The sequence below is a fragment of the Urocampus carinirostris genome, chromosome 14, assembly GCF_059441175.1.
Source record: "Urocampus carinirostris isolate Australia breed hairy pipefish chromosome 14, RoL_Ucar_1.0, whole genome shotgun sequence".
In the NCBI taxonomy this organism is placed as follows: Eukaryota; Metazoa; Chordata; class Actinopteri; order Syngnathiformes; family Syngnathidae; genus Urocampus; species Urocampus carinirostris.
Genome location: NC_142362.1, coordinates 15785511 through 15804129, shown reverse-complemented (window position 1 = coordinate 15804129; position 18619 = coordinate 15785511). Strand labels below are relative to the sequence as shown.

At 38.1% G+C, this 18619-nt stretch overlaps 1 protein-coding gene across 2 annotated transcripts in view; it reads right to left on the bottom strand.

Moving 5' to 3' along the window:
• The window catches only part of stk39 (serine threonine kinase 39), a 30437-nt gene extending 20884 nt beyond the window's left edge, over positions 1-9553 (bottom strand). Inside the window, exons 1-6 of one of the 2 annotated variants that reach the window (XM_088352611.1) lie at positions 9235-9553; positions 5019-5131; positions 3266-3374; positions 2215-2347; positions 1446-1501; positions 809-918 (exon numbers count right to left, since the gene is read on the bottom strand). In XM_088352611.1, the coding sequence (XP_088208737.1) occupies positions 809-918; positions 1446-1501; positions 2215-2347; positions 3266-3374; positions 5019-5131; positions 9235-9340 (627 nt within the window). In that variant the 5' untranslated portion in view covers positions 9341-9553. Of the gene's footprint in view, positions 1-808; positions 919-1445; positions 1502-2214; positions 2348-3265; positions 3375-5018; positions 5132-8676; positions 8809-9234 lie in introns of those variants that run through there. The other variant, XM_088352612.1, reaches the window with a different exon arrangement.
• Positions 9554-18619: the final 9066 nt, after the last annotated feature.

Sequence of the window (18619 nt, the reverse complement as noted above, 5' to 3'; positions counted from 1 at the left end):
CCCAAGGCAAAATTAGGAAACCTCCTTCCATATTTTCCTGCGTGGGCAAGTATAAAATTCAGTCAGCGACCGTACATGAATTCTGGTGTTAATCCCCTTGAGTGACAACTAAAGACCGGGTGAGCTGGATACACAATCAGCAAGCAGCTGAAAAGTGCAAATAATGGAGTTGGTCAGAGCTAGTCTAAGTAGCAAACTTTAGTGATAGTAGAACCAACTCACATAAAAATTTAATTTGTCAAATGTCAGGACCCTGACTCAAGAAACTCAGCGGCACTCACTTGCATAATCAGCTGTGTAGGGCGTAAAGACAAAGCAAGCCTAAATTACACACAGCAGCTGACAAAAAAAGGCTAGCAGAGAGCCATAACTTGCAACCAAGAGGCTTACATGAGTGGCGAAAGAAGGAATCAGTGAAAAAAGATTGAAATGCCTGAATCACGAGACTTTGCAACCTTCACATCCAGGGCTCTGCTGTGGAAGGTAGTGTAAGTGGCAGTTTAGTGCTAAATGCACCAAAAGGACAAACTGATTTTGCAAAATGGTCGTTTGGGCTTCCGTAATACTAAGAATCCACCAAACGTGACAGCTTCTTTAAGGCCTCAAGTTGTGTATTGAAATCTCGTTTCTTACAATTACACATTTCTAAGCCTGAGTCTTTCTTTAAATTGAGTATTTTACACCAATCTTTGTTGATAATAGAATACACACTGGGACTTGAACATCGTTCATCATAACAGTAACAATCTTCATAATTGTTGTTTCCCCTAATTGGCTTAAATCATCTTAATTAGACAAGAGGATTAACCTGTTCCATCACTTCCGGCGCCATCCAGCACGGTGTGCCCACAAAAGTCTTTCGCACTTTGTTTCTCGTCATATCACCCCCAGTGGCCAGGAAGGCACTCACGCCAAAATCTGTTAGAGGAAAAAAAAAAGTAAACAAAGGAAAAAAGTGATACAAAATACCTCATGTTTATTTCAGCCACCATCAAAAAATTATTTGGGTGAAAACATAGCCTGCATGAATGGCACATTTCTATTGAAACAGTATGACAGCTTGAATATCAACGGTAACAAAATTAGGCAGCACGGCAGGCAAGTTCTGAGGTCATGAGTTCAAATCCAGCTACCAGCCTTCCTGGGCGGGGTTTGCATGCTCTCCCTGTGTTTGCGGGTGCTCCAGTTTCCTTCCACATACTATAAACATGCATTTCAGGTTAATTAGGCCGGTTCAAATTGTCAGTAGGTGTGAATGAACGAGTGAGTTGTCCAGCTCTGTGTGCCTTGCGATTCGCTGGCAAATAGTTCAGGGTGTCACCTGCCCACTGCCCAAAGATAGCTGGGATGGGCTTCAGGCCCTCCACACTACCCTACTGAGGATAAGCGGTGCAAAAAATGGATAGATGGATGCACGGATAGTAAAAGAATTAAAACAACCACACCTGCTATCTGAACGGATCCATCTTCTCCCAAGAGAATATTCCCGGCTTTCACATCCCTGCAGCAAACAAAACACACAAGCAGTCAGTTAGCTGGTGAAAATGAGGCAAAGCATTGATTCTTCCGTCCGCAGAAACAGGGCAACAAACAGCTTGCCGTCAACGAGATTGTTGCCCAGGGGGGCGATAAAAAAGGTCAAGCCTAGCTAGTGCCGACCTTGATGTCCAGGAAGTTTACATCACAGCTGCACAAAAGCCGATCAATAGAAAGAGGATTATTTTCAAGTTCTGCAACTGACCTGCATGGTTCATGTATCTTAAACTTGTTAAATCTCACCAAGAAACACAAATTCATATTACATGAGTAGTCATGCATATTATGGTATTTTCCGGAGTATAATGCTCACCTGCAAAAAAACTATGTTGAAAAAAATGTTTGTATCATAAAAGGCACATCGGGCTGTATGGCACATGAACTTTAAAGCTAGGGTTGCATTGAAAAAAAGTCTGAAATGTTTAAAAGAAACCCTTTCATAGTACATAAACTGAGATTATCCGTTTTTAAAACTAAAATGAATTAATTCAGTCATAGATGATTACAGTATGAAGTAGCATTTCATTGTGATTATGCAATTTGTTCTTTACCATATTTTTTTACTCTATAAAGCGCACCGGATATTATGGCACACTTTTGGTTGTCAAGTTCGCTTTATAGTTAAAAAAAGAAAAACAGGAATAAAAGTAGTTTATTTATGCAAAGAAGGAGTGTTACCGGTGGATTTGACCATTTCTGTGCAGGTAGTCTAATCCTTCAAGGACTTCTTTAAGAATGGAAGCGATTATTGGCTCGTCAAGATTTTGGTCCTCTTCTTTGCTTGTGTGCTTGATTATATCCAGCATTGAACCTAAACATGCAATATATAAGTACCTTTAGAAAACCAATAATACACGGATTGATCAATAAAAAAACTAAATATGTTAGCCAACAATGTGTGACAGGACTGCATAAAAACAAATAAATAAAAGAAATAAAAATAGGCCGGCTAAAATGGCTGCAGGAAAATGCATGTGTCCTACAGCGTCAAGTGGAAAATAAGCATGTGTTGCAGAGATTACCATAAGATGACGTTGTGTTCATTTTGTGGAAATATGTCACATCTGAACATTAAACAATTGCTTTAGTACACATGCCTTGTAGGGGTGGGACGATATGCTTTGGTCAAGAAACCATTGTATTACGACAATACTAAGGTGGCAATTCGATTCTCGCTAATTGTGATTCTACAAGTATTGCTATTCGATATAATTCAATTATCATTGATAATTGTGATTTTCTTCCTTAAAAAACAAGCAACTTAAATGATACACTTCCGCGACAATTAACCATGACTGATGTTCAAACAATGCACATCCATACTCATTGACATGAATCATTTTTTTTGGTCCCACCCCTACCTGGCCAAGAAAGATCCATCACTAGTTCCTATCAAGTGGCGTTATCTTAGCAGCTACAATAAATCAAAATAAATAATCAAAGGCAGAAGTTTTCTTAAAATAATTAGCCGTTAACGCGTTAACCAAGTAAACCAAAAAAAACATTTCACAAAATTCTTTCTAGCTTAGGGAATTCATTACATCAAGCTTTTTAAAATAGTCAACTCGCTTGATACATGTGCCTGAAGGTGAACCTAGTTCACGAATGCAAAGTCAAATAAAGGTGAAGTAATTCATGAACGCATAGCCAAACGAAACATTAAATGCAGCTGTTATCTTATGAGACTGCTCATGTAGCCTGCAGAACAGATCATTAAGGTGTAACTTACCTCCACTAAGAAGCTTCATGACTAACCACAGTTCGTCCTTCACCACAAACGAAGTATAATAGGTGACAACATTAGGGTGGCTGCATTGGCTCATTGCTTGAATTTCTTTCTGTTTGGGAGAAAAGAAAAAAAAAGACATTAATCTTTTTGCAAATGGACCATTTGCATTAAATCAACCACACCAAGGAAAAAGAGGTTTTGTTTTTAATCCGTTTGAGAAAGTACAGAAGAAGACCCCCGCCAAAAGAAAATTAACTTAAAAATATATACCTGATGAAATAATTGTATGGTTTCTATCATGTTTAACTCAACTGAAGAGTACTTGGGATGGGACATTAAGTGGTGCGAGGAAACAAAGCAGTTTTTTATTTTATCACCTCCTTTGTCTTTAACTCTATTGTTTGTTACTTGGAAGTGAACCTTGTATTGTGTAAAAAGGCTTCACAGAAGGGAGGACATTTGCCACATTGAACGACAATTCAAGGAAATAATGTCCACCTGACAACGGTCCAACAAGATGGAGTAACAATTATCATGACATCCTGCCCCCCAAAATTGTTCTAAAAATAAAAGCATGCAAGTATTTTAAGAGTTTCACATTTTAATAAGTCTTTTTCAGACAAAACTACATTGTACTTTGTATAGTGATATGAATTGAATTGTCTTTATTGTCATTTATATCAACGTTATGAAACAATGTATGCAACTAGATTAGACATGGCACTCCAGACCAAATATGTAATTAAAACATAACAGACAAAAATGAGATAAAAGACAACATAGATAGGCAAAAATAAACTGTTAAAAGGGCTACCACGGGTTGGGTAAACTTGGGCCTGCGGGCCACATGCCAGTCTTTTTAATCCGGGCAGCGGAACTTTTATTTTTCTTAAACAAGTACAACAACTAACATATTGTTGAGTTTTTTTTAGTCTTACTCTTGTCCTCAAGTGTCCTATTGTGCCCCCTCCTCCATTAAATATATATTTAACAAAACATTGTGGATATTCAAATGGTGTAAACGCCATTTTATTTTATTGTAAATTCTTCTGTATTTTCAACTTTATTATGATGTATTTACTCAAGATAATTATCAAATAACCATTGCTTTAATTCTGAGTGTTTTTAAACCCAAATTGATGTAATGGAAATAAGTAATGTTTGCATGTATAGTTATTGATCAAGACATATTAGAAAAACATATAGAATAGAATAGAATAGAATATACCTTTATTGTCATTGTTACAAAATGGGTTAACATATTGTGACAACGAAATATCCTTATATATTGCCGAGGTACCAGATAGAGGATTTGTATCAGCAAAGAAATAAATAAAAATCATATCTTTTTTTTTTCCCTCCTGATCGCTTTCCAATTTTTTTTTAACTTGATGTAGCCAGCGAACCAAAAACTTTGCCCATCCCTTGGCTATCATGCAGTGAACCGGGTTTATATTTCTTGCTTTTACTTTGAAAGTCTGATTTCAACAAGACATGTTCGGCAGATGTTGTCCTGAGGACACTAGCAGTTATTGCTTTGAGGTGCTAATACATTCTTGCTAATAAACCTTGCTGGCGGTTGAAAACTTTTAACAAACTTTCTTTAGATGAACTTGCAATTTTTCAGAGAAAAGAAAGAAAATAGACAACCTTGACTGCACAAACTTCAAAGATCAAGCAGAAACTAATGAAGGGAGGCACAGGCACCAGCACAACTTGGCAAGACGTAGTAGCCCTTATTTATTCTACCTACCAGTAATTCGTCCATGCTGGTCTGGCATTTTTCCAGGTTGATGCGCTTTATGGCGACACGCTCCTGTCTGGGAGAACACAAGGCTGCTTGCACCACTGCCGTGGCCCCGCTCCCTTAAATCACAGCAGTCAAACAGAAAATGTAGAAGATTGAACACAAACTTGGATTAAAAAATAATTGTTTTATTCTTATAAACCAACTAGCAAATTTATTGGAACTATAAGTCTTAAACGCTGAGTGAAAACTGTCGGTGACGTACTGCTTGTGAACTGCCAGTGACCGATAAGGGGACGTATGGAGCACATGTGATCAGAGTAGTTACTAGTTACTGGTAAGAACGGAGATGTGGGGTGAGCACACAATCGGGCGTGGGCCGGCAAGGCGTTCTTCCGTTTACCACATCCAAGCACGGCGGACAGCTGTGGTGCTGTTTCTTATCTATTGTGATAACAAATGTCAGCTGGAGGGAGAATGCCTCTGCCAAAAAGGTTACGGCAATTTCCGTTTGAGCTTTCAGTTTTTATTTGGAGGTGTTGTCTCTCAATTATGGATTTTAGATAAGTGGATTAGCGGATAACATACTTAGGCAAAGTTTGAAACTGAATTACTTTACAAAATGTAATTCAGTGAAAGGATTTTTAAGTTTGAAAATAATTATTTTTAATCACTCAGTGTCGACAGATATACGGAATGTTCATTTGTATTGAACACAATTTTAGAAAGTTTCCTGAAAATACAAATTGGTGGAATTTCAAATCCTTTGTAGATTAATAGATTACAGTGGTGGCACGGAATAAGGCTTGCCCCCATTTACGATGGCTTCACTTTACGCAATAAAAAGTAGTGCAAGGACATTTAAAAACCATCAATAACCATCAAATAAGTCACAAGATATATACTTTCACAGTTTTGCGTGCTTGTTTAGGGTGGTGATGGCCCTAGGGAAGAAACTTTCTCCGAACCCGTTTATCCTCCTTTTGAGGGACGTAAGGCGCCGACCATATTAGGGCGGTGGCCTGAGTGAGAACGGTCCTTTATATTGTTGATGGTATCTTATTTTTTATCTTTGAAGTCTGTATTAAATGTTTACCCTGAAGTGCCATGTCTAATCTTGTTCCATACAATGTTTCACCATGTTGATATTATTGACAGTGAAGACATTTCTATTCAGCCCTGCATTACAGCTCTTTCCCCACTGTACGACATCAACAAGAAAGTATTTCGCATGCCCGAAAAGAAAAGAAATTAAAACTTTGCAGTGATAGTGTGTGTGACTGAGTGAGTCACTCGCCTTATAAATCCCCTAGATGCCTGTCTGCTAATGGTCAACGTTACACAAGATGCTGGTCAGCTATTGGCTTGAACCACGGCTACACGATAATGCCGATATGCTATTGATTAAACTTCCTCCCACAATGCTATTTTCCTTTTGCTCAATTTAGCTCAGAATTGTGTGTAGCAAACTTTAATTAGTTTAGCTGAGGGTCCCAACACTTGCATTGATGCTAAAGGGAGAAGCAAGATATTGATAACGATGGAAACAAACCTGAGGTAATGAAATACAAAACACACACGTCGCTACCCTCGCTAAGGAATATGGCAGTAACCATTTGACAGCCAAGACTATTGTTAAGAATAAAGAAGTGAATACATTTGGGTATACTTCTAAGGGCATCACAATCGTCGCAAATGGAAGATTAATCAGTTTTATTTTGAATGTGATGTCCCTTTCCCTCTTTACAACCACCCACCGACACCACTGTACAAGCTCTCGTGATGTCACACTGAAAGTATTATTTTATTTTTCCTTTCCATATATACTGTACAGTGGAGTCAGACCAAAAATTTCGAGAAATTCTTGCTTCGCTGTTCGGTCAAAAAATCGGAGTTCGAACGCCGGTAATGCGTGAGTGCGTACGCTAGGGTGCGATGCTGAGCGGCGTACGGGTGTAGATCGCTCTTTTCCTGACCAACTGTTATCGCGTGCGGACGTGCTTCGTTTTGCTTTCGCTTTTAATATAGGTGTACGAAGTGTTTTAGCCACTAATTATGCCTCCGAAGAAAGTCAGTGCAAGCAGCAAAGTTGCTACAGGTGAAAAAAGAAAAGTAGTGCGTACAACTATTGCTGATCTTGCCTGCGCCTTCTGCTGACCACCACAAAGGTAAGAAATCCTATTCATAATTCTTTTTTTTCTCCTTTTTTTTATTTTTACACGTTCATGTTAGCATAATCTTTCGTACGGAAGATTACGATAACGCGAACGTACGATTAGCCTGGGTTAGCTTTAAGTTTACGTTAAACATTCAGTAAACATTCAGGGTGTTGTAACGGAGCCCAACATTGAGGGTGTTGGAACGGAGCCCCCTTTCCAATGAACCGCTCACCACTTGTTGTGGAGACCCGGGTGATAAATGACTTGCAAACGACCTGATTTTTTTTATTTTTACACGTTCATGTTAGCGTAATCTTTCTTGCGGAAGATTACGATAACGCGAACGTACGATTAGCCTGGGTTAGCTTTAAGTTTACGTTAAACATTCAAGGTAAACATTCAGGGTGTTGGAACGGATTAAAACGATTTACATTATTTTTAATGGGAAAAATGATTTCGGTGATCGAACAAATCGGTTTTCAAACAGGGTTCTGGAACGGATTATGGTCGAGAACCGAGGTTCCACTGTATTATTAATGTATAATGCACATTTTTTTGTTCATAAGTTTCGGTGAGCGTTATACACAAGGTTTTTCATCCGTGCAATGAATGATTCGTCAAAAAATATCTCAGACCACAATCGCAAAATAAGTGATGCAACTGGAATCGAACACGGGTCGAATCCTAACTACGAGACCACAATTAATATAGATGAATTTGATTTGGCTCGTTGTAACTCTAATTTTATTCACAGTACCAGAGACGAATGTTAGAGAATGGAGATTGATGATGAATCGGACGTTGAAGGACATTACACAAATAATATTGTAGATTTTATTTTGGTATTGTGTTCATAGATTATGATGTTAAGAAATGATTGCCACATGTTTTCGGCATTTGTCACTTACAATATTTTTAAGCTGAGAAGTAGAAAAGAAATGTCATACTAATTTTTAATTACAATGTAGAGGTGGGTGTTATCATACCTGTCAACCTGTTCGTTTTTGCCGTACAAAGTATGTTTATTATGCATTTTAAGACGCGTACGACGTACAAGAAAATCTGTACGGAAAAACTAAAATTTGTCAATTATGGGTACCATCAGGTAAACACCGACTATCACGAAACGCCAAATCAATCAAGTCTAACGAGTTCGCCGCGGTAGCCTCTATCTCGGTATCGTTTTTTTTTCGTTGCAAATGAAGCGAGCGGTTTGATGCTACTGTGCGCATGCATCTGCCACCTGGGGATTTCCCATCATGCATCATTCCGAAGAAAAAAAGAATATGGTGTAAAATGAGTTTGTATTTTGTAAGGGAAAATACGACAGTTTGTACGGGCATGGAGCCGTGGAGGTTGACAGGTATGGTTATACCTGAATAAATGTTACTTTATCATATACGTACACATATAATACACTTACGTAGAACTTAGTAAACGCATCTTTCGTGTTGTAATGTTTTTTATCTAGGCTACCGTTGTTTCGGAATACTTTAGGTAATTACCATAAGGTTTCTAACCCTCGTCATACGGCAATTTCACTTTACGACACCCACTTCAGAACGGATTAATATATTCTCCCGGGGGTCTTCTGTAGTTAGTTGTCACACTTATGGAACAAACCCAAAAGTCTGGGTTTTTTTTCCCCCCCAACTCGTCGTGATTGCGTCACCGCCATGTCATAAGGCAAGCACATTGTCCACTCCGTACCATCACATATGATAATGACGTCACGAGTCGACTAATGGCATCTTTCACATTCTATATTTGAGTCATATAACAAAGTGGGCGTAATGCTCCCCCGGTATAATGTTAAAAAATTAAAAAGAGAAGGTTAAGTCGACGTGTCACGTTCTGCAACGGAGCAAATTTTCAGCGGCATCCGCTTCACGGCTACACGTGCGATCAGCGATGTAAACCGGTGACTCGTAAATGACTTGACATCCGCAGTGACTGATTCACGTGGAGGGAAGGAAAGGAGGGGGAAAGCCGGTGGCCTCACAGTTGCCGTTTACTCGGTTCATTTTAAAAATAATTCAACAAAAAAACCTCCGTGTACTAACCAATGACTTCCTGTAACTGGTACGACTCCCTGGTAATTGGCCAGGCGGCTATCGTCGAAGTCGGCGGCGGCTGGACGGGTACCGGAGCTTCGCCTTGGTCCGCCATGATGGTGCTTGTGGGGATGCTGCCGCCGCTGTTGCTGCTAGCCGCCTCGCGATGACACAAGCCGGGCGACAGACACGAAGAGAGCGACGGCGAGTCAGCGTTGACCTCCTCCTCCTCCTCCTTCTTTTCCTTCCTCCTCCTCCTCCTCTCTCGTCAGCGAGTGTCAGCTGGCAGCCGCAGCCGAGCAACTGCCGCCTGCGAGGAGAGCAACCCGGAAAATAAAAGGGGACGGGCGGGGAGTCGAGAGCGGTGTTGCTATATCACTCACGTTTCTGCACTTTTTTTTTACACTACATCTACCTAAAGTATTTGGAAAGACATTTAAAAATAGTTATTGTCACCAGAGTAGGAAAGGTTACTTTTAAAATAGAATCTAATACTTGTTGAAAAATGTACTCATTAACATAATCCGAATATACTATAATACTATCATACCTGTCAACCTGTACGTTTTTGCCGTACAAAGTACGTTTATTATGCATTTTAAGACATGTACGACGTTCGAGAAAATCTGTACGGAAAACCGCAAAGTTGTCAATTATGGGTACCATCCGGTATACACCGACTATCACGAAACAGCAAATCAATCAAGTCAAACGAATTCGCCGCAGTAGCCCCTATCTCGGTATCATTTTTTTTTGTTGCAAACGAAGCAAGCGGTTTGATGTTACTGTGCGCATGCGTCTGCCGCCTGGGCATTTCCCATCATGCATCATTCCGTGGTAGTTGGGTAGTGAAAGGAAGTCCGTCTCTTTTTAGAGAACCAGCTTTTTCGGCTCAACTCATTGAAGAGAGCAGGCTCTCAAACAGCTCACTTTCTTTGATGCTTTATATTACGAATTATTATGTTGTATCAAAAAGTTAAGAAAAAAAGGAAGTATAAAGGGAGAAAATGAAAAAAGACATGTTGATGGTTATCCCTTTAATCAGTATATTACCAACAATAATTTAATGCAGAAAATGAATTCATAATTTGAATAAGAAAATGTATTATTCTACTTAATTATATTTGCATGTATTTTTCCTTCTATGGTGAACGTCCAAGCTACTTAATTTTTGAATTTTTTTTATAATAAACCTCATTCATGTCGAGCAACTCAGTATCTCACAACAAAATGTTAATCAACAATATATATGATATGACGAAACACATGTATAATATAACATGTTAAACTACATAAATAAACATGTTTGAAGAAAAAATATGGTGTAAGATTATTTTGTATTTTGTAAGGGAAAATACAACATTTTGTAAGGGCATGGAGTCGTGGATGTTGACAGGTGTGAGGGTGGGACGATATGCTTTGGTCGATGATATCGCGATACTTAAAGTGTGAATTCAATTTATATCACGATTATCGAAAATTGCGATTCAATATAGCTGATGATCGCGATTTATTTTTCATTCCTTAAAAAAGAACAAGTAACTTAAATCATAAACTTGAGACCCGAGCCTTCATGGGGCCCTAAGTAAAATTTGATTGTGGGCCCCTTATTACTTGATCATTTGCATACCAACTCAAAATCCTTCCATGTTCTTATCCAAGGATGGGAAAATATTTGGAGTGAGGGGTTGCATTGGGTTCAAAGGTTTGGGCCAAGGGGCGGATCTTGGAAAAAGATCCAATTTTTAAATTTGGGAATAAATATACATGCAGATGTTTACATGATAGAGTTCTTTTGATCTAGATTAGTTTCACCAATTTGGTTTTAAAACCATCACAATTAGAGCAAAATAATATATCAGGTGCCTGTTTTAAGCAATTCATTTGATATTTAGTTTTCAAGCTTTGCAGTAGTTGTACTTTTTTTAAAAGTATAGTTTATTATTTCTGTAGTCTGATTTTTGTTGAAGTTCAGTATTTTTTGTAGTATTACTCTAGTTTTATTTTTGTACGATTTCTGCAGTAGTTTTGTGTTAGTTTTTCGATAGTAGATTTTCAATTGTATGTCTAGTGTTTTTGTAATATTGCAGTACATTTATGATTTGGGTGTTTTTGTAGTAATACTCTATCATTATTTTTTCATATTTTTGTACTATTTCTGTTGTATTTTGTAGTATTTCCATAGTAGAAAAATGTATATCTGTAGTATTTCTATTGTAAAATATTACTGTGGTATTGTTCTGGGAGTATTTTTGTCATATTCTCATAGTATTTTTTTTTGCAGTAATTCTGTTTTAATACTTCTGTAGTAGTATTTCTAATGTAATATTTTTTTTCTGGTAGTGTTTATGAAGTGGTATTTTTGAAGTATTTCTGTATTTTTGATGTAATTCCAAAGCAGTATTTTAGGAATGCTTTTGTAATTCTTTGTAGTATTGACATAGTATTGTTTTTGTCATATTCCTTTAGTATTTTTGTAATATTACTGTAGTTGTATTTTTGTCGTAATTCTGGAGTAATATTTCTGCAATTTTTGTATCATAGTATTTTTGTAGTATTTCTATACATTTTTTTCTTTTCCAAATAGAAGCAAGATAGTATTGTAGCATTTATGCAGAAGTTTTGTTGTTGTAGACACACAAAAGTGAGTTGGCACCCCAAAAGTCAACCGCTCTTTGGGGCCCCCTAGTGGTCGTGGGCCCCTAAGCAGCCCCTTAGTTCGCTTATGCCTCTGAAGTCATATTTTTATAGCCCTTAATCACAAAATGTATCAAAGGACTGCACAGGTTCCAATGACACCATCCCATGATCTTAAACCGACATGCAGGCAAGGAAAAACTCAAAACCAAGCGCGGGGAAAATAAGAAACCTTGAGAAGGGGCCTCACAAGTGGTAATCCCCCTTTCAATGAGAACATCACATGTACACCATGCAACAGGTTTACAGCCACAAAATGTCAGAAACTAAAATGTCAACATAACTCAAATGTGGTCTTTTAATGATCCTATTTACCGCTAACACTGTAAGGTGATAAAATAAAATGGAGCCTCTAAAAGATAAAAAACAGTATATGTTATCATATTAAAATCAAGATTCTTCAAATTCAACATATTGTCATGATTACTCATTAATTTCATCTGTGCCCGCTCATTTGGCGCCAGCCGCTGCGGGCTATCTGATTAGCTCCCTGTCCTTTTTTTAACCCGGTCCTGTCACTCTCCTTTTGTCAGTCTGTCTGCAAATCTTTGTTGAAACAAGGCAAGCTTTTTTGACCCTGACACCCGCCTGTCCCGTTTTTCCTCCCGTTTGTCTCCGGCTACGACCTGTTTTGATCCCGACCACGTCTGCTCCCTGTCCCGGCTTACGAACCATTTTTGATCCCGACTATGTCTACTCTCCCTTCTCTCTTACGACTTGTTTACGACCCTGACCATGTATTTACTCTCCTGTCCCGGCTATCGACCTGTTTTTCCATCCCTGACACCGCCATCTCCCGCTACGGAAGATCCACTTCCGTATTCGGATCACGATCTGATTGCGAGAGCGACTTGCTTCCCGCATCTAGCGAGCACCGGATCGCGGGCGCTGACCTTCCTCTATCTCATTAAACTTGTGAGAAACGTTACGCGATTAGGTCTACCCTTTGTACTGAATGTGACACATATATTTTTAAACCCTGTGCTGCAGGTAAACATTGCTCTCCAAGGCCCCTACCTTAATATGAAAGTTAAAGGGACAATATGTGTTATTTTCCCATTAGATGTCACAGTGTAATGTCGTGCCACCAAGAACAAGTGCTAAAAGCACAAAAGAAGAAGACAAAATAAGAGACTCGGACTGACCAAAATGCACTTTATTACTTTTGAAAAGAAGAGAAGTAAGAAAGTAAAAATAAAAAAGTAAAAACGACAAAAAGACAATAGAAGGATGAAAAAAAAAGAAATGAGACAAAATTTAAAATTCAAGAAAAAAGGGGAAAAAATAAAAAAGGACAGATCAGATGCCCACAGACCTGACCTGAAAATATCTCACCAATGCTGGGTCATCTGTGATTTTAGCCCGGAACATTTTAACGACAGGCAAACTAGAGCTTTTTTCGCCCTATTCCGAATGTCAAGGTAAAATTACACCCATCTAATATTTACTCAGGTTGGCTGGATGTAGACTACATGAGAGGTCCTATCAATACTTTCGATACTATTTTCATCAGGATAGTCTGACTTGTCCTGCCTTTTACCTGCTATTTCGTACTCGGAGATATAAACTATAAGAAAAGAAAGTGGACTCGATTACAGATTACAGCTTGTCATTTTTCAGTTGTTAATTACTCTATCTTGTATCTTATCTTCGAAACCCCGTCTAAACTTTAGAAGACATGGATCAAGTCCCTTTTTCATCTTCTTTTGTTGTTGCGTGTAATCCAATATTGCAGCCGTTTACAACACATGACCCCCTCAGAAACCTCTATAATCCATCCATCCATTATTCTCAGTAGGGTCGCGAGGGTACTAGAGCCCATCCCAGCCATCTCCGGGCAGTGGGCAGGGGACCCACAGAGACAGACAACTCACTCGCTCATTCACACCAAGGGACAATTTGGACCGGTCAGTTTACTTGAAATGCATGTTTTTGGAATGTGGGAGGAAACCGGAGTGCAAGGAAGGAACCCACGCAAACACGGGGAGAACATTCAAACTCCGCACAGGAAGGCTGGTAGCTGAATTCTATCCCATGCCCTCAGAACTGTCTCGCAGACATGCTAACCACTCATCCGCTGTGCCCACCCCTCTATAATCCTTCTTTGAAAATTGTAATTTATTATATATTTCACGATTAGGAATGAATTACTGTAGTAGTATGTGCAAACGCATGAAAAAATATCCTAGATGGCGTCGTACAAAAAATTTAACCAGTTCTCTGTAAACATTTGATTTTGTCTAAATTCTCTGGCGCTGCATTCGCTCATCTCTTGTTCAGATGAATGACATTTTGGTAACTTGAGTAATAAGGTGGACATACCTAAGGGTATTAAAAGAGATTTAAGGTAGAAATGTTTCTTCAGTTGCCTATGAAGTTATGTGAAGTCATGAGCTACTGAATCGAAATACAAATATTCAAGTCACTGGACATTTTCTTGTATGTATGTATGGAGAGCGGGTATGGTGAATTTTTGAAAATTTTTACTTAAAATATATGGTGTGTGGCTCAAAAAAAACTAAATAATATTTTGCTTTTATGGCTCTTTGTTGTCAGAACCAGAACAGGAGGAGGACCCAGATGCGTAACGTTTCTCACACAAGCTTTATTTTACGGGAACGGGGCAGTCATGCACGTTAACACAAACGCCAGTGATTCGTCGATCTCTGGGCGGAAGAAGTTAGGCAGAAGTCCGGCGTGGAACAACAGGAAGCCAGAGGCTGACGAGATCGTTACCAGTTGCACGAGCAGATACCGGACGGATGGGGTTGATACCGGACAGGAAGGGACAGACAGGATTGATATCAGATACAGAAGACTGGAGACAGACATCAGACAGGACGAGACGGACGGGATCGATACCAGACACTGGAGACTGGAGTTCAAGATCAAACAGGACGAGATAGACGGGGACGATACCCGATACTGGAGATTGTAGCAAGGTATCCGACACGGCAAGACAGACGGGATCGATAACAGGCACTGGAGACTGGAATCCGATATCAAACAGGGCGAGATAGACGGGAACAATACCAGACACTGGAGACCGATATCAAACAGGACGAGAAAGAAGGGAACGATACCCAATTCTAGAGATAGGAGTTAGATATCAAACAGGGCGAGACAGACGCGAGCGATACCGGACAGGATACACAAGCAGGATACCGGATAGAGTCAAAACACACGTCCTGCGAGTGCAGAGGTTCGTTGACAGACTGACAAAGGGTGAGTGAGAGCACTGAGCTTAAATAGGAGGGAAGATAATCAGTCAACGAGTCGCAGCTGCCGCCAAACGGGCGGGGCCAATTGGGCGCCATGGGCAACTGTGACATTTGTGTCAAAAAGGTTCCAAGGCATAATATTTAAAGACTACCAGATTAGACAGAAAAAGAGAACTTGAGTGTAAAACCAGACAGTCTATTCTTGTTCCAAGAAATGAAGGCTTTTCCATGCGAGAAATTGTCAAGAAACTAAAGATCTCCCACGACGGTGTGTACTACTCTCCTTTCAGAGAACAACACAAACAAGCTCTATCCAGAGTAGAAAGAGAAGTGGAAGGCACAACCAAGCAAGAGGAAGGACAAGGACCCAGAGAAGCTTGATCTGATCATAAAATACATGAAGAGGATCATGCGGCAGTCGCTGGAGTCTGTGTAGAGCATGGCCTTTGACTTCATTGTGGACAATGTGCTAGTGGTTGTGCAGCAAACGCATGGTAGCATGCTGAAAATCACATGACAGTCATTATGCTAGGTTTTCCAGACCACGGACCACACGAAACAAAAACTCTCTGCCCAAAGCATTGCCTTCAACCTGAAGGACAGTCTTCTGAAGATCTCCCACAATGGTGGGTACTACTCTCCTTACAGACAAACCACACAAACAAGCTCTATCCAGAGTAGAAAGAGAAGTGGAAGGGACAACCAAGCAAGAGGGCAAGTACATTAGAGTCTCTAGTTTGAGGAATAGATGCCTTCCAGGTCCCCAACTGGGAGTTTGGTTATTGGTCATCCTTTTTATTTTATTTTTATTTTTTATTTATTTGATTATTTTATACTTTTGTTTATTATTGTTTGTTGATGCAACATCTATTGCAGCCTGGTCGTCCTGGAAGGGGGATTACCTCGTGCTGTCCCTTCTTAAGGTTTCTTCATTCTCCTCACACTGAGGTTTTTGAGTTTTTCCTTGCTCTTGTGTAGGTTTTAGATCAGGGGTAATAATAGTTTGTAGTTTGCTATAATCTGTGGTCTGTGTAGCCCTTTGAGACTCATTGTGCTAAAGGGCAATACAAATAAACGTGACTTGACTTGACTAGTGCAAATTGTGTTCAAACCATGACTAAGTTAAATGTGTTTTTAATTGTCTGTGACGAAGAATTGACGTACTTCCAGACCACGATCATACTCATATAATTGAATACGTTGTTTGTGTTTTAATGTTTGGAAATATTTATATGTTAAGCAATATTTTTTTCAAAAACACTTTTACCGCTAAAAATATCTAACATCTTCTATCTTTTTAATGTTTCTGTTTGTTTAAAAGTCTATGTTGCTTTCCCTGCGCTTTTTATTTGACATGATTATAGCCTAACGTTCATTGATCGAAAGAAATTAACATTTTTATGCATTAGCGCCACCTCCAGTTCAGAAATTTAACACGTAGTTTTGTGAAATGGGATTTTAGAATTGTCTTTATTGTGATTGACAACAACGTAGTGAACATTGTTTACCAGATTAGAAATTGTACTGCAGGATAAACACGTAAAAAAGATAAAGAATGCAAAGATACAAAGTAGTGCTTGGAAACTAGTCTAAATTGTAAGTCCATCGTAACAGTAGTGCAATAATATAGTGCAATACATTTTAGCGGCAACAAAAAAAGCCAAATAAATAGTTAAACAGTTTAAGAATTTTCTCTGTAATACTCGTTTCAGGTTTGGGTGCTGTTTTTTGTTAAGTACCTCATAAAGCCTACAATTTTATTACATAGTTAAAATAACATATCATGACTTACGTAACCATCACTTCACCACACATTAGCCATATAATTATGTATTAGTATTTATCGTTGTATTATTGCTTGTGCATTGCTATTTTCATAAAATATATATGTAATTTTTAAAAATTGTAGCTCACAGCCTTGAGCTGTAATGCTAAATTTAATCAACAGAGGTCACTGTTATCAAGCATTATTATGCGTTTAAAATGGTGGCAACATTTTCCGCTCTTGTTAAGAGTGTATGTACATTTTGGGCGGTGGGGAGTATTAAATGTAAAACCACACTTTAGTTTGTCACTTTGTGTGGAAGTAATAGAATTTGTGCTGTGCAGTGAAAATATGTCTTATTTATTTAGGGACAAAAACAAACCACCATGTCCTGGTTCGTTTCTTGACGTCAAAACGGACCAATCACGTGCGAGTACCAGACTGGGTCTACTTCCCTACACTAGTGATAGGAATTGCAGTACATTTTAGAGAAGCGTCTCTTCCAGCTCGGCTCACTAAAAAGAGCCGACTCTTTCGGGTCCCAAACGGCACTTCTGGGTTTGTGTTCGTGAATAATGGATTATTATGCAACGTTAGGCACAAAAGGACTATAAAAAAGTAGTTGGGGGATTCATTTTTTTCTAAAAAAAAATTAAGAAAATACAAAGTGCAAAAAAAGAAACATGAAAAAAAAATCAGATAACAAAATTAAAGAGAGCTCGAAAGAAAGATCGGAAGAAGAAAGTTCAAAAGAAAGAGAGAAAGAGATCGAAAAAGAGTTTGAGAGAAAGAGAGATCGAAAGAGAGATCAGGAGAAAGAAAGAGAGAATAAGGGAAAAAGGTTGAAAGATAATTTGAAAGAGACAAGAGAGAAAAATGAAACAAAAAAGTAAAAAAAAATAAAAGGAAAAAAAGATAGGAAGAAAATATTTTAAAAAGCAAGAAAAACAGAAAGAGCTTGAAAAAAATAAGCAAAAAAAGGTTAAAAAAAAGCAGAAAAAGGTTGTAAAAAGACTAAAGAAGGAAAGGAAGAACATAAAAGCAAAAAAATGAAAGGAGAGAGAAAACAAAGAAAAAACAAGAAATATAAGTATTAGAAAGGTAAGGAAAAGCAAAATAAGAGAAATAAGAAAATAAAAGAGAAAAGCATGTACAAATTAAAAAGAAGTAAAAAAAACTAGGGGGGAAAACTTAAAATAGAAAATAAAGTAGAGAAGAAAAAAAGAAAAAAAGAAAAAGAAAGAAAAAAGAAAGAAAATAAAAAAGGTAAAGTGAAAAACAAAGAAAAAGCAGGAAATCATAAAAAGACTAAAAAGAAAGAAAAGTAGAAAAAAATAAAAGCAAAAAGGAAAAGAGAAAGAAAATGAAAAAGCAGGAAAAAAGAAGTGAAAGGTCATGAAAAACATAAGAAAAAAAGAAAGTATATAAAAATTAAAAAGTAGTAAAAAAAACTATGGGTCAAAAGAAACAAATTAAGTAAAAAGAGAAAAAAACGGAAAAAATGCAAGAAAACGCAAGAAAAAAGAATAAATAAAAGAAAAAATGTAAAGAAAAAAATGAAGAAATAGCAGGAAAACACAGTAAAAGGCAAGAAAAAAGGAAACAAAAAAGGAAAAAAATAAAAGCAAAAAGGGTAAAAAGAGAGAAATGAAGAAAAAAAGCAACAAAAAAAAGTATAAAGGAAAGGAAAAACCAAAGAAAATAGAATAAA